This window comes from Anas acuta, chromosome 13 (genome assembly GCF_963932015.1).
Source record: "Anas acuta chromosome 13, bAnaAcu1.1, whole genome shotgun sequence".
Taxonomy (NCBI): Eukaryota; Metazoa; Chordata; class Aves; order Anseriformes; family Anatidae; genus Anas; species Anas acuta.
In genome coordinates, this window is record NC_088991.1 from 5,214,827 (window position 1) to 5,236,161 (window position 21,335).

At 44.5% G+C, this 21,335-nt stretch overlaps 1 protein-coding gene across 2 annotated transcripts in view; it reads right to left on the reverse strand.

Annotated features, from left to right (window-relative positions):
- Window positions 1-21,335, reverse strand: part of LOC137863467 (vascular endothelial growth factor receptor kdr-like) — a 131,954-nt gene that overhangs the window by 18,835 nt on the left and 91,784 nt on the right. The window contains exons 13-26 of one of the 2 annotated variants that reach the window (XM_068696591.1): window positions 21,008-21,301; window positions 18,722-18,868; window positions 17,296-17,421; window positions 17,077-17,183; window positions 15,641-15,776; window positions 14,213-14,317; window positions 11,665-11,781; window positions 8,832-8,920; window positions 7,316-7,481; window positions 6,650-6,747; window positions 5,686-5,808; window positions 5,466-5,577; window positions 1,131-1,230; window positions 428-533 (exon numbers count right to left, since the gene is read on the reverse strand). In XM_068696591.1, coding sequence (XP_068552692.1) covers window positions 428-533; window positions 1,131-1,230; window positions 5,466-5,577; window positions 5,686-5,808; window positions 6,650-6,747; window positions 7,316-7,481; window positions 8,832-8,920; window positions 11,665-11,781; window positions 14,213-14,317; window positions 15,641-15,776; window positions 17,077-17,183; window positions 17,296-17,421; window positions 18,722-18,868; window positions 21,008-21,301 — 1,826 coding nt within the window. The remainder of the gene's footprint in view (window positions 1-427; window positions 534-1,130; window positions 1,231-5,465; window positions 5,578-5,685; window positions 5,809-6,649; window positions 6,748-7,315; window positions 7,482-8,831; window positions 8,921-11,664; window positions 11,782-14,212; window positions 14,318-15,640; window positions 15,777-17,076; window positions 17,184-17,295; window positions 17,422-18,721; window positions 18,869-21,007; window positions 21,302-21,335) is intronic. The other variant, XM_068696592.1, reaches the window with a different exon arrangement.

A 21,335-nucleotide genomic window follows, 5' to 3' on the forward strand; every position in this document is an offset into this window, starting at 1 on the left:
GACTTTCTGAGCTTTAAACTACATCCTTTTAAAGCTCCTAAGAGCACTGATGAACGTAAGCTCAGAAAATGAGAGAGAAAGTTCATACCAACTGGCAGCTTACTATATTGGAATCTAATTAGAATTGTGAGATAAAGCACCGTTGTTACTCTAAGGGGCAACTGAGCCTATTTTTTAATTAATGTACCGTAAGTTTCTCTTATTAGGTATGGATAAACTTCTGGTTTTGAACTATAATCCCCTTTGAATAATTAACATTTTATTTACTCATTCCAGCAGCCATATTCCTTGCAACCTCTGCTATGAAGCCCAATCTAGTATTACTGCTCAGCATAGTCCGTGCTTTGTGTCCAAGTACGTGCATGGCCACACGCAGCCACATCTATACAGGTACACAGCCATTGAAGAAATAGTTGTATTGCTCTACCTGCTGCACATTGGCCTGAAGAAGATCTCCTAAACGCTCCACAAGCTCAGTGAAAGTAGGCCTCTCTGTGGGCACTCCATGCCAACAATCCAGCATCGTCTGGTAGCTAGAGAAAAAACACAGGTGTTAAGAGAAGGATAAGAGCTTGCTCCCAAACTGTTTCTTTCTGCTACTGCTTGTTTTGGTCATCATTTAGGTAGTTTGGGATTAAGACACATTCAGATCTCCATGTTCTGCAGTTCTACTGTAGTTTCATGTGTAATGTTTTTTCCATCCATATTTCCATGTTTCAAATAAGCCTGTAGGCTTTTTGTTTTCACCTAACTTTAAACTTGACCGATAGGCCCCACAAACTTTGCTGAAATAAGTTGTAGTTAACGAATGCCTAGTTCCTGTCTCAGATTTGGAAATAAGTCAGACACAGTAGTCTCCTGAATTGAGATTCATGAACTACATCTGACTTGGTAAGATCTGTTAATTGTGTTGTTGGCAAAGGTCAAGCTGATTTGGTGTTTCGTTAGAATTCATCTGTGGTACCAGGATACCCAAGGCATGCACAACTACAATGCTTCTGAAAACAAAATGCAGAATATGTAGCTGTCATGCGATGAGGTCTCCTTCCTCCTCCACACTTCAATACAATCTGCTTCGTGAGGCTTGAATGACATGTGGCAGCTCTCAACACAAAGCCAGGAGGTCTTACACTTCTGGAGTGGAATATTCTGGAGATCGCATCCGGGTCCCTTCTTTGAGCCGTCGGCAAAAGTCCTCATCTATCTGCACTCCAGGGTATGGTGAGGCACCTGATGGGAGAAACAAGGAGGAGGCTCCAGTGATGTAAACACACATCAGTGATATCTGCTGAAAATTCGTGTTTACCTAGACTCTGACAGCAAAAGAAGCTAGAACACAGAAGGGGTTGGGATTTCAGTCATGCTGCCTCCTCTGAATTTGTAATATAGGCAGGGACACTCAAATGTTAGTGGGAAACCGGGAAGAATAGCTTGTGGCAACTGTAATTGAGAGGTAGGCTTCTGGAAAGGGACTGGTAGTAGTAGATTAACTTGCACTAAAGCTGGCCTACCAGCCATCAAAAAGGAGTGAGATTTATCTCACATTCCTGCGTAAATAGTTATCTTCAGAGAAATAATCAATGAATCTGCTTTCTCTGCAACTAATGAGAGAATGGGGGCCTTTCAGAGGTTGTGATCTTTGTTGTATGACATCTGCATTTTACAATGCACCATGAATAAGGGGAACGAACATATAAGTTGTGAAAGTGCTCTGGCACCTGAGTAATCTGGACCTCACAAGTACAATTTGAGAGATGTCTGCACTGAAGTTTGAAAGGTTACTGAACCTATTGTAGATCTACCTGGAAGATGTGTAAAATTTCCTCCCTTTCTCCTCAGCAAAGGTTTCAGATGTAGTACAACCCTTGTCTTTCACATTTTGGCATCCAAGAGGCTGGATAGTGAATTTGGAAGAAAATTTAATCAAGTTTTAACGTTGGGGATTGAATGGAATCTGGATCTGAATCCAGCCCTCAAGGGATCTATATATGATTTACTGTCTACAACATTCCTGTGTATTTATTTCCTTTGTATTTTTCCCCAGTCTGGAAACACCATTGTGTGCTGTGCACCTGGGGGCACAACAAGCCCAGCAGAAGTCTTTTGGAAGAAGGCAGTGAAGAGGGTGCCAAAATGTGGCTGTTTCCAGAATTATTCTACTTTGTGAATCTGACCGCTCAGTCTGCAAAACTACGCACTGGGGGACAAAAATCCTGGCAGCTTCCTAAGAGAGCATCTCAACACAGCAAATAGGTTCCAATGACATTCACAGCTCAGGGACACTTAGCCTCAGCACATCTGAAATGCCTTTATTGCAAGTGTCAGAGCACAGTATCAAGAGTGTTCCCTGAAGTTATGTAGATTAGAAATAGTCAGGAGCATCATTTCTGCTTTGCATCTTGAGTTTCCTTCCTAGTTTTGTCTTTGGCCTGTCATTATGATCATAATAATTGCTGACAAGAATTGGTCTTGCAAATACAGTGATTGGGACTGAGACCTTGAGGGCAACACAGTGGAAATGGGGAATTCCCATTCAAGATCAAGAATTCCACTTGATCTGGCAATCTTGAGTTACCTTTTCTTGATAACGTCATTGACCTTCTCAACAGCAGTGTGTTGGGGTAAGCAAGTACAGGGAAGGCAGTTGCGAATTACTTTTGATTGCAAAATCTTTTGGTAGTTTACACGTTGACTACTGCTGGCCTCCTCCTAGCTGCAGGCAGTTCAGATCTTAGAAGGGAGGAAATCTCCCTTTCCACCTCCATTCACCACTGCACTTCGTCTGAACTACGTAATAACTTGGGTTTGGGATGCTGAGACAGCTTGGAAGAAATGTAGGCTGAAACATATGGTATAAGGCCTAAACACGATGTTTTCCTTAGGGGAAAATCTGTTTCAAAATGCTCAAAGATGTGGCATGCATTGGATATAGTAGCACTCTTTTGATCTTGGTTTTATTTTAGTAGGATAATAAGATGCTGATATTATACTACCAGGCACCGCTTGTTTATGTAATTACATCTGATTGCCTTTTGAACACTGCACATTTAAATTCCGAGGGACGACAGCGTTCTGCAGAGTGCCATGTGAGTGCCTTCCCCATGTATTAGAAACTGCTGGCACTGCCTGACGTGAGCAGTGCTGACCCCATTTAAATCAAGCAAACCCCAGTGCAAACCCAGTCCCAGATCAACACTGGCAGCCCCCCCAGCCCTGATTTCCTGTGTACCACCGACATGGGGCAGGTCTGCCAGCCTTTCTAGGGGAAACATATCGTGCTTCATTCAACTTCTGACCCCGACAGCACCCCCACTCAAACCAGCTGTGCCTTTTGCTAATCTCTGTCTGCTCCTTGCTAGGAGGGTGCTAAGCCTGTGGAACCCAGTAAAAAGCAGTGGTTGTAAGTGGGAGCCAAACACACCCTGTAGCAACGACAAAGAACTTTCCATCCCTTGGCTCTCAGTGATCTGTAAAACTTTTATATAAGAAAGTTCAATCAGTGACACAAATCCTTAATTAAATATTTATCATGTGAGCGGCAGATGTGAGTAGTGCCAAGCCACAGGCATGCCTGGATGATCTGCATGAAAAACCCTCTTAGAGAAAACGACTTGGTTTTGAATCTGTGCCACGGACTGAAGAAAGTAGTTTGTGATCTACGTCACAGGGAGGGCAGAGGCTGCCCTGCGGATGGCAGCCCTCGGAGTAATTGAGTAAATTCCCCTCAACTCAGAAGAGGACAGCCCATTGTTCCAAGTGAGCACCTTCATTAAGAAAAGAGGCCATCTAAGATGAAAAGCAAGCAGATAAATGATTTTTTTTTTTTTTTCCCAACAGTTATAAATAGAGATGAATTTCAGTGAATATATTTTAATTTTTATTAGTCTTAGGTATTAAAGGCCAGATGACCCAAAGTTCACATCCGTTAAACACTGCCAGGACCTTTGGGAATGGCATAACTAGTTTGCCTTACGAAGTGGGCCTGGCCACTCATTGCTATTCAGCTCATTCGCTTCCTTGGAGATGCGCAATGGAGAGACTGTCCCCTCTGAGCGTGTCTCTGCATGCTAATGCTAATAATGCATCTTCTGTAATCATCTGTCAGAGCTGGGGCATGGCTCCTGCTTCTGGAGCTTCATCTTTCTGTGGCTCTTCAAAACACACGCAGCAGGTGATGCTGTTAACGGAGCCATGAAGTGTTACAGCGAAGTAACAAAGCTGTAAATAAATAGGACTGAACTCCGGGGAAAGCAGCACCTGCCACTTGTTTTAACCACCTGGGTGTGAACTTTCTGGTTTGCATGCTGATATAAACTAGAGAAAAGTCCAAATCAAAGACTTGGACTGGAACCAGGTTGTGTTCCTTGCTAACAGCCCTGAATAAAGCTCAGGTTAGAAATAGCTCCAGACTTTGCAGCCAGGTCTTGACTTGGCATCTTGAGCCTCATCATTAACTGCAGCTGATCGGTGGACCAAAGGTAGCAGATTACAGTTAGCTTTAAGATTCAGCAGCTTAAGTTGACAGTGCTCCTTGTTTTCTTTTGTCTGCGAATGCTGATCAGGAAGCCAGAGCTGGCATTCCTGAGTTCCCTCAGGAAAGCAGGACTTGCCACTCCGCAAGGAGAATTTGAGAGCAGTAAAATCCCACTGTCTGCAAGACTTCTTGTCTAAATTTCAGGGCTTTATCTGCTGTACAGTAACCAGATCTTAGTGAGGCTGAGATTTCTAACAGCACCAGAAGATGAAATCTGCAGTGTATAAAGAATGCTGTTCCTATTTTTCTCAAAAACGTTGTGGCTTGCAAATGATATGGCCAGAGAAGTATGCGTTTACCTGTCTGCTGCCAAAATGCCTTACGCAGAGTCTAGCACTGCCTGGCTTTCATATCAACCTGATGGCAGCTCTTGCCAATACATTTTTCGTACTTAAAATCTGACTTGGATTTTGTGGGGAAGATAACCAAGCTGGGATAAAATGTCCTGTGGGCAAACTCCCTTGGGTTTCCTGGTCTGCCACCAGCAGCATCAGACCACTGTGTCAACAGCGGTGTAATCCTCTGCAGCCTCTGGGCTGCATGGTTTCCTGAAGCAGCCGGCTTAGGGGAAAATACAGTTTGATGGGGGAACTTTTTCATTGCTCCCAAAGAAATATTTCACTCCTGAGCAACAGAGGCTTGCATTATCACAGTGCTCTGTTGGTTTCAATTACTGCAAATGTCAGGTCCAGTGTTTTGGATTTGGTTTATTCCTGCTTCAGCTCCCTGGTATTCACTGTTTTCATGTACTTTGCCAGATGCAATTTGCATTGACTTCAGCCCAGTGACTTTATTTTACACCTGATAGGCACCGTGCAATTGTACTAACTGGAACAGAAACGTGGCATCACCTTACCATCTTTTGTTAAAAGCTTTTCATAGCAACAGAGCCATAAATTAGGGGAAAAAAAAGGTATTAAACCATTCTTACCCAGGGAAAATATTTCCCATAGCAGCACTCCGAAAGACCATACATCACTCTGTGTTGTGTAAATTTTATCAAAAATAGCTTCTGGAGCCATCCATTTGAGTGGAAGTCTTGCCTGAGAATGCAAAAGACAGAACACGTTGCCAGAAGTGTTGTTAGCGATCTGCTTAAGTCCTGGGGGAATACAAATCTGAGATCAGCATTTCAAGTTTCTTCCACTTACATCTCCTTTCCGTACATAGTCAGGGTCTTTGTAAATATCCCTGGCTAGTCCAAAGTCACAGATCTTAACCACGTTGTTCTCTGAAAGAAGGATGTTCCTTGCTGCCAAATCCCGGTGAATGCACTGTGAAGGAATGAAGACAGGCAAGATCAGAGCCTCTGCCTGGACAACAGGCCTCTGCTAGAGCTGAAAGCCTGAGACCTCCTTGGGAAGTGGAAAGGTAAATGAGTTTTTGTTGCCAAACAGGTTGAAGAGAAAAAGAAAATAACAAACCAAGCGTCACAGTTAGTTTTCAGATTTTTCTGTCTGAAGTAACTTCCAAGGTTACAGGGAGCCTAAGGGAGTGCCATTTTCCAGTTAATTATTCTGTGCCAAATCTGGGAGAGATCAGAAAGCAGCTGCAGCCATATTTGCACATCAGTGAGCAGAAGTGTGTGAGACTGCAGTAGTTTCACATAGGCAATTGCTGTTTGGCGTGTACTTTGGTCTATATATTACGTTAGATTTACACAAAAAGCAGTCTTTCTACAGGCTGCAAACATAAATTTTTTTTTCTTTTCTATGCAAACGAGGTGCTGACTTTGCTGATGTTCTCCAACATCAGTGTCATGCTGAACAAATAGTGGTGTGTTCCCTCTTCACTTTTCAGTAGTGCTTTTGTTGACCACACCAGCAGGATCTTTCTCTACAAGAAACCTTTCTGCATTCATTTAAGAGGCAGTTCTGCAAATGGTCTTACAATCTGCATTCACTTCTGTCCCTGGCCAAGGAGATGATAGATATTCCTTCACAACTCCTTCAGTGCTGCTGACTGCTTAACCACTAGAGCTAATGTGATCTCTGACACGTTATTACAAAAGCAAATAGCAGATTGCACAGGCTCAAAAGCATATTTTGATTTCTTCATATCAGATGCCCATGACTGTAGGAAAGAGGTTCAGCCCTGATGTTTTAATGAGCTCACTTTTCTGGAGGCGAGAAATTCCATCCCTTTTGCCACTTGGAAGCTGTAGCATATCAGATCCTCCAATGTCAGAGGCCGCTTGTACAGATCCTCGGCATCTAGGAGAGATCACAGACACAGCACAACTCTGGGGCAGCAGCTCCTGAATGTTTTCAGCACTGGTGCCAGTTCCATGCTGATGACCCCAGTCCTGCTTGTGAACAGTGTTAGCTTCCTGAGTTCTCTGCAGAGCTACAGCTCTACTGGGTTGGGAACCACTGACCTGGGGGTAGAGCATCAGATGATTCAAAAAGTTTCACCCAACATTATTCACATAATTTAGCTATGGGGAAAACAACATCTGGGGATAAAAGTGAAGGGAACTATTTATAGTGAGCAGAGAGACTGGGGACAGATTGGCCCCAACAAATCTTCATGAAAATGAAGTAAAATATTGCTGTTACTCCTCCTACACAATAGGAGCAGCTTTTATATACATATGTTACTGCAAATCTCTTTTTGTGGGAAAGTTGGAGAGGGGCACACGCAGAAGAAAGAATCTGCAATTTCTGGAAGAAGTCAAGCAATGTGAAGTGTGTGACAGCGTGTGTGACGCTGTCCAAGAAACAGCAGAAGAAGTAACAGAAATCTTAATAAAAGGTCTGGAATTAGGTAGGTTTCTTTTACCTTCTTCATCCTCTTCAGAATCACTGTAACTCTTATCTTCAATAAATCCTGAGCTGGCAGAGCTTCCAGTGCTGGCTACACTCTCAAGGCGTCTCTTGATCAGTTCGGTCAAATCGCTGTTGGACTCATCCAGACTTTTCTCTGCTTGGTCAGAATTTTCCTGGGACTAGAAATGGCACAAACTGATTGTTAGCTTTGGATCGCGTAATGCCTGGGCACTGAAAGATATGTAATGGAGTGGCATATGGAGAAAGGGTCCTCTGGAGATGTGCTCAGTACACACTGGAACATGGTGTTCCCTGAAGAGCAGAACTCATGAAGCCTGCTTTCCTATTTATTAATACATCTCCTTCCATTTACTTCTTCCAATTTTCCATCATACAAGTTAGCTGGAAGCTGTCTCGGTGAGACTGACAGATGAGCAGAGATATACTGTAACTGTACCTCTTGCTTTCTTGGGAAACCACACTAAAAATCACAGTTGAAGGTATAGAGTGTGATGTGCACTGAAATGCAGCCATCTCACCCCCCCCCCTCCGGGGAGCAAAACGTAACCAGTGCCTGCGATTCACGAAAACAATGGTGAGAAACAAATTTTGAGTGACTGTACCAGGAAAACCTCCTTCTCTTACACAAATTACCTTATGTACTTCTGTGCCTGTACACAATAGCTATAATAATGATAATAATAACAACAATAATCGAGTCATCTGAAAAAAAAAAACATCTTGGCAAGGCTCCAGTTTCTGGCAGGGCTTGGATCCGAGAGCCCTTTTGGTGCTCTGTTTTCCCAGTGAGGAGGTAGCCTCCACCCCTCCCCAGCGCTCATTTCTGGCCTCCTCTGACTTCCTCTGTGTCTTAGCCCAGTCTGTGCTAGCACAAATGTTCATGGGGATGGATAAAATTGTTGGGAAACCAAAACTGTTTGGTACGTTGTAATGCGGGCCATATTTGTGATCCAGTCTGCTGCATGCTGCATGGGCTCTGGGGCTGGGACAGGGGAAGGAGAGGAAAGAAGATGGGAATGAGCAGGTGGTGGAGGAGGGGAGCTGGTTTTGGTGGCACCAAACACAGGTCTCCAGACCAGGCTTGCGTTTTGAGTTAACAGCAGTTTTTTACTGTTTGTGACCTCCTTGTGCCGGGTCGTGCTGGCATCGCGGGAAGTTCCCTTTCTGTCTCAAAGGCTCTGCAGTGCTGGGGTCTGTGCAACTAATGCTTTAGCAGGTGCTAGAGAAAAAGAGGATGGGAGTGAGGTCCTGCAGGCAAAAAGGGTCCTTTTTCTTGCTCATATGAATTGAAACGGTGTGGGAAGCAGCATGGTTTAGGGGCGGACTTGTCAGTACTAGATTAAAGGTTGGCCTGGATGATCTTAGAGGACTTTTCCAAACCAAGTGATTCTATGATTGGAGGAATCTATAAATACCAGACTGTCTCAGTGCCACTGCAGAAAACAACCCAACTTCTGGCCTGTGGTTGCTAGTTGCCTTATGGCTGTGAGAAGCCTGTCATGTTTTACCTTGTATGCAATGAAATCTCCTCGTTTTCCTCGTAGGTAATTGGACAGGTTTCCATATTTGCAATATTCTACTATGACCATTAAAGGACCTGAAAAGACAGTGAGAGTCAAATGAGTTTTGAAGCACAGCAAAGCACTTAATGTTAACTTATCCTCACAAATCCTCTCCAAAATAGGGAAATACTGTCATTGCTGTTATATGGGTGAGGAAATGAGGAAGCAGAGGACTGGCGCTCCAGGAGCACCCAACCAGTAGTAGATAGGGAAAGCAGGAAACACAGAACTGATTCTTACTTTTCTCCATTAATGATTAACAGTTGGAATTTATTTCTTATTTATAGACAAAAGAAAATTCGGAATGATAAATGAGAATATGCACACTCCTATGTCATTAACATTGTTTTACTCTGTACATAGATCCATAGCATGGAGTAGGCCTCATTTTTCTCTGCTGCCCTTACAATTGCATGCTTTAGGTGGAACTGATGCCAAGAGAGGCAATGAAAGCGTGCAGGATCCTAGACAGATCTAAATCAAAAGTTTGCAGAAATATTTAGTGGGAAGTTTTTGAAAGCCTGGAAAGTCCTATCAATTTCTTCCTTTCTTATTTCTGTGCAAACCACTGTGGAGTTCAGTGCAATTGCTGCTTTTATACAATTACATATATTCTTAAGATCTGCTTGAAAATCCTTTTATGTTTCAGTGTGAGCCATTAGGAAAGGGAACAATGGCATTGTCTACCTCTGGCACAATCACTGCGCTTTGTAATCATCAGCTGTAAGATGAGGTAAAATCATGGGACTAGAATGTATGTAAACATCCATTATTATCAATCGTAACCAACTACTTTCATGTCCAGAAACGTATTTCAGGCTTATGTGTTTGAACTTCAAAGGAAAAATGCTAAGAGCTGCACTTGGCCATTCAGGAAAGAGACAGCTCGAAGCAGCACTTTGCTCTGGCGATGCCAGAAATGCGCGCACAGACTTGGACTGCAGCCCGCCTCCTGGGTCCGGTCGGACATGTGCTGTAGTGACTGAAAAGGCATGGCCTCTCTCTATTTTATTTCTTCATTGCAGAGCATTTACTACGCATTTGTTCTAACTGCTTAACATCAGGCATTCAGCGAAGGTGTTAAAATTTGTTACTTGTTACATTGGTGAAATAATATATGGGCATGCTTAATGGCAGTCTTCATCAGGAACACTGCTATATGGTTGTATAAAACCGAACAAGAAGAAGGCACGATATTCTGCGATGGCATTTTAATAGTAACGCTTATCCCAGTGTCTGTCTTGAGAGCTCGAGGCTATTTTTCTTTAGTCTGCAGTTGCATTGCTCAAAGACAAACAACCCAGCACCTGCCTGGAGGCTCCACAGTGCCCTGCAAGGCCCTGCTGCACTGCTCTGCTCAGCCACTGCGGCCAGAGGTAGCAGCTAGCCGGGAACCGGGAAGAAGGAGGATACTTCATTCATCAGAATGGAGCAGAGTGGAGAACAGGAAGCACAGGGACTCTTAGGAGAAAAAGCTCCTCAGAGGATGGGTGCTCACAGTATTGGATCATTTACTGAAATGGATTTGCTAGGCAGCCACAACTCTATGGGTGAATTACTGTTTTTGTTAAAATCTCCTGACCTCCTCATAATGCTGCCATGGTTTAGGCACGTGTTTGTGTTAAGCCACCTCGCTGGCAGGACAGCAGAGTCACCAGCATTCAGACTGTTACTTCTCTGCTCACAGCCCCAGCTACTAGCCAAGGCTATTTGCTTATGCACCCGACCTTTAAACCCTTCAGCTAAAGGTGGCCATCCTCCCATACAAGCTTCTGGGGCTTGCAGCGCTGCAAGAATTCCTGCAAGTACCCTGTTCCTGGCTCCCAGATTACAGAAGCGTCTGTGGCTGCTGGTTGCTGACTGCTCCTGTGGAACTGGGAGTATCTTGCTGGAGGGAACATTTCTTTTCTGGCATCCTAGCACATCTACCTTACCGAAATTATGTTCTTTGGGAAAATGATAGCTTCAGAGTCGTAGATGATAACAGATGCATGCACTCTCTCTCTTGCTCCTTCCCCTTTGCTTATTTTACTCTGGTTTCCTTGTCCTCAGCTCTCTTAAATCTGTCCATTGGGGATTGTTTTGAAGGTTGATTGTAACCAGTTAAGAGGCATCTTTGAGGGTTGGTACCCTAAGTTAAAGTACAGGCTAGTAGGAGGTAAGGATGCTTTGTATGGCAGTATGGGAAAGTAAGGGATGTTTTTAGGGACAAAGATCTAAGATTTCTGGAACCCTTGGTTCACATTTGCGTTTCCTGGCAAATTCTTTGCATGGTGTACAGCAAGTCATGGCAGCTCAGCCCCTTGGAGATCTGTGCTGTTGCTCTGTTCAGCTTTGGACTGCCTAAGGGTCCTGTATACTACGCAAAATGCCTGCCTTTGCCTGGCAAGAGTGAAATGCTTGGGAAGATGAAGCCTCAAGTACCTTTTGGCCTGGTGCCTCCTCTTTGATAAAGCAGGGAAGAATAGGGAGAAGAAGGGGAAAAGCAACTTGGAAATGATCAGTGGTGCCTATGTGGAGGACTGGGTGCCTAACTGCAACTAAGGACCCTGCCTCTCTGCAGTCTCTATTCTCTTTTGCAGACAAGCTTACAAAGGACAGAGAAAAAGAATACAGAGAAGTGACACCAGTGGCTAGAAGATGTTCAAAAGCCATCGATGTGTTGTGGCCATGTTCCACATGTGCATGAGGCTTGGACACTCCACCACAGACACACTGAAACGCCATTGTACCTGACAAGTGCTGCTTCTTTGCTCCCTATTTACTGAGCATTTCTCACCTCCAGCTTTGGTACAGGCTCCCAGCAGGTTGACTACATTCAGATGATGTCCTATGTGTATGAGGATCTTCAGTTCAGACATTAAAGCCTTGCATTCATTAGTAGTTGCACATTCTGCTTAAGATAAACAGGAAAAAATCATCTTTACTCAACAGGATATCTTTAACAGGACACGGCAAGATCCTGTTTATACTTGGAAACAAAAGCCACCCAGGTTACTCGCAGTATCTCTACCTCTCAGACTCTTACACAGATAATAATTCAGCTGTTTCATTGTTTGTTGTTGACCTTTATGAAGTGGAATACCACTTTATCTTTGGGGTGACTCTTCCTTTCTCTAGAATGGGTTACGGAGGGTTACTGTCCTGTATTAGAACTACGCTAAATCAGATACCAGAGAGCCTTTGCAAGGACTGAATGTTGCAGGCTAAGTAAAGGAACAATCATTCCAAGCAACAACAACACACAGCCGAATGTTCTCTGTCTGTAGCAGTGATGTGCAGTTTAGCAGTACTTCTCTATGATACCTCAGAATATATTCCTCTACAGTACTGAGCAACACTCCAGTGCAGGTGATGGAGGAATCCAGCACCTCTGTAAGATGGTCCCAAAATGTGCTAGAGAATGTACAACATTGCTGAATCTCAGTCCTGCAAGATCTCATTGACCCAAGAAATACACATCTGAGCAAAGCAGAGGGGACCATATTTGTGTGCTAACCACAAACTCGACACGTGACAAAGCACTGGTTGGCCAGGTACAGTGTAATTCTGTTCTCTTTTGCTGGCAAAGCTAAGAAAGGCAGAATTCTGGCCAGAATTCTGTTCGTATACTGGCCTATTTCCTCTGTCTTCTTTCCAAAATTTTCATGGTCAAAATGTATTTTAACAAAATGGCTGTATCCTGTTGCCTCCGTTTTTCCCTTAGCAAAATCATTTCAGATTTAAAAATGAAGAAATAGTTACATAACAGATCACTCAGTGTGACAAATGTAACCTCTTTATCTGTTTGTAGAATTCTCCACAAACAACTTTTTCACCAAGCTATGTGTCATAAAGGAGTTATTCCAAGCCCAAGATTTCTTCAGTCAACAGTGTTTATAGATGGGTATGTATGTGGGTGGCATCACTCCTGATTTACACTGGCATGAGCTGGAACACATGCCTGGTAAAATCTAAAGAGAACAGCCTCCAAAATGCTTCAGATAATCTAGCACGTTAAGATGTAGCCTTCAAGTCAGAACAGATACCAGTCGACTTTATGGAAATGACAGATATGCTAGAATTACAGTAATGCAAACATCTCCAGAGCCTTTTTTCTTTCTTTTTTTTTTTTTCTTCTTTTTTTTTTTTTTTTTTTTTTCTGTTTTCTGAATGGTTTGACTCCCACTAGAGAATCTGGCTTATTCAGGAACATGATGAATGATGGGCATGTTAGTTTGGGTGGGCCAGGTTAGAGCAGGAGGCTGCTGGCCACACTGGGGGAGAAAAGGGTAAAACTAGATGGAGAAACTGTCAAAGAGTTCACTGAATATGTGTGGGCAGGGTAGAGTTGACATGAGGATCGGCTGGGAAGCACAGCATGGAAGTGAATGAAAACCCAGAGCTATCCAGGCCAGTAAGTTTGGGATGGAGAAGGATGTCTGGCTGGACCAGGGGCTTCTAGGCTACTTCAGGGATGGGTCTGGAGATGGGCATGGATCAGAGAAAACAACAGCAGAAGAGAAGATGATCTAAAGATCTACTGGCTAATGCAGAGAAGGCAGACAAGGTTCAAAGGAGGTCCAGAGAGGTGAAAAACTGATGGATTTGGAACTTCAGAGAGATGGGAAGTAGCAGAGCACCAGGAAGGCAAATGCTGTGATAGAAGTTGCTGATTAATGGCACTGAAGGGTTAATGCTGTCATGCAGCAGTGATGCAGAGCAATGTGGGCTATGAAAAGCCATTCAGTGGGCATCAGCTGTGCCTCTGAAAAATCCTACGTGAACAGCTAAAATCCTCCAACCCACGAACCAAGGCACTGGCTGATGCATTTATTCATGCGCTGTCTGCAGAGGCTTTGTATGTAAATGTAATATGAAAGAGCAGTCTCCAAGTTCATCCATTCCCCACTGCTGAATGGTGAAAGCTTTCCTTAATTTCAATAATTAGAAGCAAGTTGTCTCTAATTCATTCCCTTGGCACTGCTTTTTTTCAGCCCCTTGAACTGTTCTACATCTGGAAGGGCTGTGATCGAAGGCTTAGATCCAATTTCAGACTATCTAGTGTAATTACATTCCATAATCTGTTTCCCTCCTAACCCCACAGACCTGGAAGCTGCTGTTTTCCTCCTCTAGGAATACAAGACTTAATCAGCAGCACAGCATGGAGCCCACTTGTCATTTCCTACATGTTAACATCCACTGTATAACGACTAATTGCTCCCATATGGCAAACCCACTCCCTTCTGAACACAATGAACTTGGGACTCGTTTGGAGCTGAGAACTGGAAGCTTGTTGCCCACGTGTTCCCTGAGGAGTCTTCTGAGAATCTCAGAGGGATATGTACCTTTAAGCATTTTTACGGCAACTGTTTTGCAGGTTGAAGATTTATCAATGCCAAAAGCAGACGCCTCCACCACCTTCCCAAAAGCACCGTGACCCAGTGTTTTACCTAGAGAAGCAAGAGTCGAGAATGAGCCAAAGGGGGCTTACAACAGTCTGCATCAGATAAGAGGGAAACATGCATCCTTAGCTCTGCAAGAAATCCAAGGCTCCAGCACCCAGGCACAACGCAGACCGGTAGTCGACAGAAACCTGTATCACATATTTGCAGTATATGGATATAAACAGTATGCTTTATATCCATATGACTTTAATGCAATACAGTATGTGACAGAACAGAGTAGAATAAATAAATCTGGATTCAGCTGAAGGCAAGGCTAAATATATAGATAGATATAGATATGGCCTAAGGGTAAAAACATTGCATACAGTTATCCTCAAGCCCTGGGAAGTCAGAGGCCAGGTTAAACATAGATTTGTGGAAGACTGATCTCATGAGTCACAGTCACAGAGACAGCCAGCTAAGGCACTCAGCCAGGACCCTTTGACCCTTCAGTTATTGGCATTTTTTTGAAGTAAAAACTATTAAAAAAATGAATTTCAGGTGATAATCTTTCTCATTTTCCCTTTCCTTTGAATTTTCGGGCCCATATTAGCTAGTGTGCTTGGAGGGCTCTGACCCACAATGCAGAAGGCTACACTGGGTATCATGGTCTGGCTTTTTGGTTCTGCCAGGTTCACCCCATGTCCCACCATCTTCTAATTTAATTTTTATTTTTTGCCTGTCTTCCTCTTTCTTCCATGTTTTCCAGCTAAGGCTCTGTGGGCACCCCCCCACACGCATATTCCCTGCACTCATCATCGCACACAGATGTTGCCGTTCCTCTGAGCAAACACAGGCTGCGTTTTACATTTCCTTGCTCCATCACCCAAGGAGCTGAGCTGTTGAATTCAATTTGGTTCATTTTTCTTGGTAGTTCTTTACAGCTCAAAGCCAAGTTTGAATGGTTGATAAAGAATTGATTATTTGAAGAATTTGAAGATTTCTTCAAAAGAAAATTGACACTAAGACTGTCACCTTTCAGACTCACTTCTCTTTCCATCATCCCCTATGGGAGTGAAACGATACTTTTGACAGGGACAGTACCCAAGGTACCTTTCTTCCCTGTCAAGAGTTTGGTTTCACTTCTCCAAGAAACAGTTAGAGGTGATCACTTTTTTGAGAGACATCTTTGCTTTTCTTACCAAATCTCATTTCTCCCCATTAAGGATGATGCTAAATTCTGTGACTCAGTGCCAGTTCTCACCGAAGGACAGGAATATGCTGGCACTAAATGGAGGGCTGCTTCTTGGGTAATGCAATAGATATAACTGAAATCAAGGAGCATGAGAAATCATCATTCTTTACAGTAACAATCTCCAAACCACTCACCCAGCCGCAGTCTGTCTCTTGGGAACTCCCATTTGCTGCTGTCATAGGGAAGACGGTCACATTGCTCGTCGAGAGGCATTTCCTCTGGATCCATTATAATTGACAGGTACCCTGTCTTAATGTCTGTGGCATCGGGCTAAAAACAGGGTTTGGAGAAATTATTCACAGTGTTTACCCTGCAATTCTAATGGGAGAGAGCTGTCATCGACAAGACGGAGTGCAAGCTGGGGAGTTCCCTGGATTCCAGCCTTAGCTCTGAAATTTATTCTGAACCATACGTGCATCACTTCAGCTTCTGCCTCTCTTTTTTTTCTTATCTGGGAAATAAATGTTTACGTATGCCTGCCACTCAGCCGTGCTGGGAATAGTCATGGATTAATGTTGGTAAACACTCCGAGGACACAAAATCAATCATTGTCTTCTAGGTGTATCTGTTACTGGAGCTCAGTGCATTTCCCTGTGCACCCTGCGAGCTGCACTTCCTGGCACCCCACGGAGCATGTTCCATTGCATTTTCACAGTTAAGCAGCTTTTTGTAACAGGCTGGTTCTGCACAGCTATCAGCTTTGTAGCTATTGCTTTAATGCTAATTTTAAACTGAATATTAAATTAATTAACTTTTAAATTAAAAGTGGTTGAGAGCTGGTGAAAACTGCTACTCCTAATGCTGCTCAGTGAGAAGCTGGGATGTGGTGGAACCTGTAAAGAGACTTGCATGGGTGTGGAATATAATAGGAAATTCTCTGTTCTCCACAGCTCTTTAAAATCTGAGACAAGGAGGAAAAACATGAATTTGATTACTGCATTTGCAGTAGGAGGGGAAATTTTATTCAAGTATCGGGTATCAGCACTAAGACTGCAGTTTGGGCGAGCTTCAGAGCAGAGAGCTGTGGTTGCCATTCTGTTTACAGTTTAAAAACAGCAAAATTCCTTAAAACTTTACTGAAATTTTATTTTTTTGAGTCACTAAAGGAAGTAAAAGAATACCAGGGCACGGAGATAAAATAAGCCGTGTGGTTTGGGCTCATTTCTAGAGTAAACATCCTAGAATCTGTCTTTAAACAGGGCTCCTTTCAATATCTGTATTTCAGAGAAATCTTATTGGACAGCTGTTGAAATCAAGCCCTCATTTTAGGGGAATTAGGATTTTGTTCTGTCTCCTAATCTTGCAAGGAAGTTTGTCTCATAAAAAAGGAAGAGCCTGATTTTCTGATACCGTGGAAGTGGATAGGAGGCTCACATGTACAAGCGATCTTTTGAAAAGCCGAGGCACTGTCAGCAGAAATCTTGGACTTAAATTTCACTGGAACGTTTTGCACTTTTTCTACTCTCTGTCCCAAACATTCACACAGACTCGACTTCAGCCCTAAACGCTGGTGCTACACTGACAGAGGGTCCAAAAGCAGAGCCTCTGCACAGGATGGAAGCTCTCTTACTTTTCTCAGCTTCCGAATGAAGAGGGTCAGAAGAAGCCAGAAGAGGGTAGCTGCTAGACCGGTGCAGACCAAAATGATGACTTCGATGTTGGATTTCTCTTCAGAACCTGGGGGTTAAATGCACAGATGGATTTGAAATGTAGCCAGAGTCCTTGGCTGAACAAAAAGTTCTCATCAGTCCAGCACAATATCTGTGTTTTACCTTGGCTTGGACCTCACCTTGTATTTTAATGAAGGCTGATGTGCTGTCTTGGCCCATGTCATTGGATGCCTTGCATTCATAGAGCCCTTCATCATCCTTCTTCACTCGCTCAATGACCAGGGTATTATTTTCCATGGAAATTCCTGTAGTGAGGGATCTAGGTTAATTTTGTAACAACAATCTACCTGCCTACAAATGCTTGTAGGAGGCAGAGCACTGAAAATGAGCTCCCATCCATGCAGGCATGATAAATGCTCTTGTTAGGAGCCATTTTAATTCCATGTTCCTCGTGGTTTGGCAACAACCCGACACTTTATTTCACCTCAATACCTGTTTAGATCGCTTGGGTATCACTTAACCTACAGCAAATGTGGCTGTTTATTTATGACGAGTAGACAGAGCCTGACAAAACATTTATGGAAGTTACTGAAGTGACGGAAAGAGGTTTTCTGATAGCAATGGGATATACTGGAAGAAAAGGGAACTCAAAGAAACTACTGGAGAAAGCCAGCATTTTGGAGGCTGTGGGAAGTGTTGGGAGCTCTAGCATGTGGAACATGGGGATCAGGTTATGTGATTGCATCCCTGGCAAAATCACTGCATGGAGCCATCCTGGCTTTGCAGAAGGCCAGGGGCTAGAGGTGGAGAGCCAAGAGAGAGGTGGCCTAGGGATGACCTATGGTGAGGCTTCTCCATGTGTAATTTTCCTGATTTTGTGGCACGAAACTGAGAACTTCTCCATCTCACTAGGGATATGTTTGGGGTAGAAACAGGAAAACACGCTGGGCTTTGAATCCAAAAGGGAAGGACACTTTGCGTTGGTTGGTGTTCTGCCCATGAATCCTGCTGTTGTTAACAAGAGTGCTGCACATAACTTGCCATGCACTCTGCTGAAATATTTACCCCGAGGTGTTTTTTCCAAATATTTTATTTATGTTTCCATCGGTTGGATGTTACATGCTTGTCCCTCTAGAATTATTTATAAAATTTCAGTAGCTGTAAAGGGTTTCTGCTCAGAACAGTCTGATCTGAATTATGTATGATCCTGGATTTCCTACCTAGTCCAGGAAGCATAATTAAAGTCACAGGACTAGCTACTGACACAGCTTCCTTCAAGATTTATAGGAGATCTCAGGACAGAGAGAGGAGAAGGAATTCCAGGCTGGGGTGGAGGAGCCCACGCTCCCTGCTCGTGGTGGCTGCTGTACCAGCTGAACGGAGAGCACGTTCTCAGGACTGCGTTGTGGGAGAAAGAGAAAGGCCGTGTGATCTGCCACAGCATGGCTTGCCCTGGTGGCTAGCTGCAAAGCACCGTGAGCAGGCACCACAGCCCTCTGGCTGCTCAGGACCATGCTTTCAGACCCATCCTGCAGGTACACTCTCCCTCGCGGGTTTATACACGGGCGCGGTGCTGCCACACACACTGGAAGCGCCTGCGCTCACCTGAGGCTGCTGAGATGGGGTGGCCGTTCTTCCTCCAGGTGATGTGAGGCTCTGGCGTTCCGCTGACTTTGCACTCCAGAATGATCTTGCCGCTGATGTTAACCTCCAGGTCAGTCAGATTCTGGATAACGTACGGCGCTGCCTTTGCTGTAGTCACAAAGGAGAAGAACAGACAGCAACATTTCAGAAGGCATCTCCCACAGCTCTGCCATCGTCTCCCCTCTGGCCAGCCACGTGGCCTTGCTGGAAGTGGCAAAGATTTGCTGATGAGTGGTAGCAAAAATCCCACAAAAGATTATGGGAGGAGTTCATCTGGCTTATTTTCAAAGTGCCTAAGTGTAGATTCAGCTCCAGCTGGAACCTCCTTGAGTTTCTCAGCCTCTGAAGGAAACAGAGGACAGCGAGTGGGAAGAGCAAATGCAGAGTGAATACAAAACAAGAAGGGAGGAGGCGAAGAGGAACCAGTTCTGAGGATTTTGGGTCATCCTCCACCACAAGAGGGGTTATCTACTTACTACACAGCATGTTAATCTCTGCTTTATAGAACAGAATAGGTTATGCTCATTTATAAAAGGCATGGGAAAGCAATTGAATGAAATTGCTAGCACAGTATAAAAAAATACATAAAGCCATCAATAAGGAGAATAGCTGATGGGTGTTAATACATTTAAAGGAGCTATTTAAAAGCTAGTTTGTGTAGGGGAAGGAGAATGGGTTTGGAGGGGTGACTTTGTATATGTTCTTGAGAAAAACTGCATCTCCGCCGTGTGCCAGACAAATAACAGACCCCGGTAATTCTCACAGGAGCGTGATTAAGATTCCAGTTCTCCCATGGCTGTATTCCCAGTTTAGCTGTGTTTTTCCCGTAGCCATCATGTGTAGGTGTCTGTGTAGGCAGAAATTTGACTAAACGAACAAAAATATCTGCCAGGGGAGAGAGAAGCAAATTGCCTGAATGCAGAGCACAGCAAAAGCCCGGTGCCTCCGTGTCAGGGGCTGCTGGCAGGTGGCTCTGGTGCCAGCGGTGGGGACGAGCCAAGCTGTGAGTGCTGTAAGGTAGCAGTGAGATTCTTTCCCTTCCTCCAAACTGCAGGAAGAGACAGGTGCTCCTGCCATTTCTTAAAATAAATCACCTCCCACTCAGGTATCGGAGCCATGCTAGCCACAGCTGTGGCGTGGGCGAGCACGTGTGTGTGTGTCTGCGTGGAGGGGAAGGGGCTGCGAGAGCCTTGGCTACTCTGGGGAGGAGACTGCATGGGCAATGTGTTCCTTCACTTAAACGAGAATGAAGCCAGCCCTGCGCTGCCTGCTTTTTACCTAAGTGACAAGTGCTTACGGCAGCATAGCTGTCCCTTCGGTGTCTCGTTATCCATTAATGTAAGTGGAGAAGCCAATTTAGAAGTCGCTGCCTAACCCAGCTTCTAGAGGACTCTGTTTTCTTCACCCCGGCTTGCTTCTGGTTATTTAGTTCTGCTCTGCTTTTGTGCTTTGGGTTTTTCTTCACTGGGAGAAGAATGGTGCGCTTTCTCAGCAGCCTTTTTTTTTTACTGAGAAGGCTTTGAGTTGATCACTCTCACCTTCTCCTTTATGAAGCAGAAGAAGCTTCACTAATTTTCCATGAGTTTCTGCCTGTGCAGCACTGGGAGGACTGCCTTGCTCTCAGTAGCAGAGCCAAAGAAACCAGGCTTTGGGATCTGTAGTATCACTATTTGATGAAAATAAAAGAGTTGGGGGGTTTGGCTATATGTAACTCCAGTGAAGTGCATCCCACTCACCCAGAATAACGGTACATGGGGCTTGAGTATAAACCCGGCCGGTAACATTTGTGGTGACATAGCTGGGTTCAAAGCTGTTTAGGGATCTACACCACCCTGGTGGCTGTAGATGGGTGGTCTTCTCCCAGTCACACAGATCTGGGGTGGCAGTCCCACATGATGGAGGTGGGCTGTCAGTTACACGAGGGCGATGTCTTTTCTGCTCAGTCAGGGCTAAGTCTGCACCCAGCACGGAATTAGGGAGGTAAAAGGCTGCTGAAATCACCTCGCTGTGTAAGGCGAGTATTTTGCATGAAACCAGCAACAGCTGGGTGAGTTCTACACATGCCTAGGAGCCAAACCTCACTCAGAAACACGGAAAAAAAACCAACGCAGTGTGTATTAGGACTGTCCCTAAGAAATGCTGACCACCTTCTGCTTTGCAAAGCCTCAAAGGGAGCTGCAGACACACAGCATTTCAGCCCCTCTGGCAGAGTGATGCCCTCCCCGCTGCCCAGGTGACAGGACCCACCTCTGACGAGGAGCTGCGTGTGCTGCTCCAGCGTGTCCGTGCTGTTGTGCTGGTTCTCAGCTCTGCACTTGTAGAGGCCACCGTGCTCCTTGGTGACGTTAGCAATGACCAGCGTCAGGGAAATGGAGTACTTGTCAATTTTCTTGATCACCGAGTCGCTGGGAGCCGCCTCTGAGGAGGGGTAGTACCAGCCCACGTTGCTGTAGATGTACTTGGAGGCCCGGCAGGTCAGCTGGGCGTCGTTCCCCACAATGGTTGTGACCTGTGGGTCTGTTTGCAGCCCAAACGGCACATCTGGGAGGAAGAGAAAACACGTTCACAGTTCAGT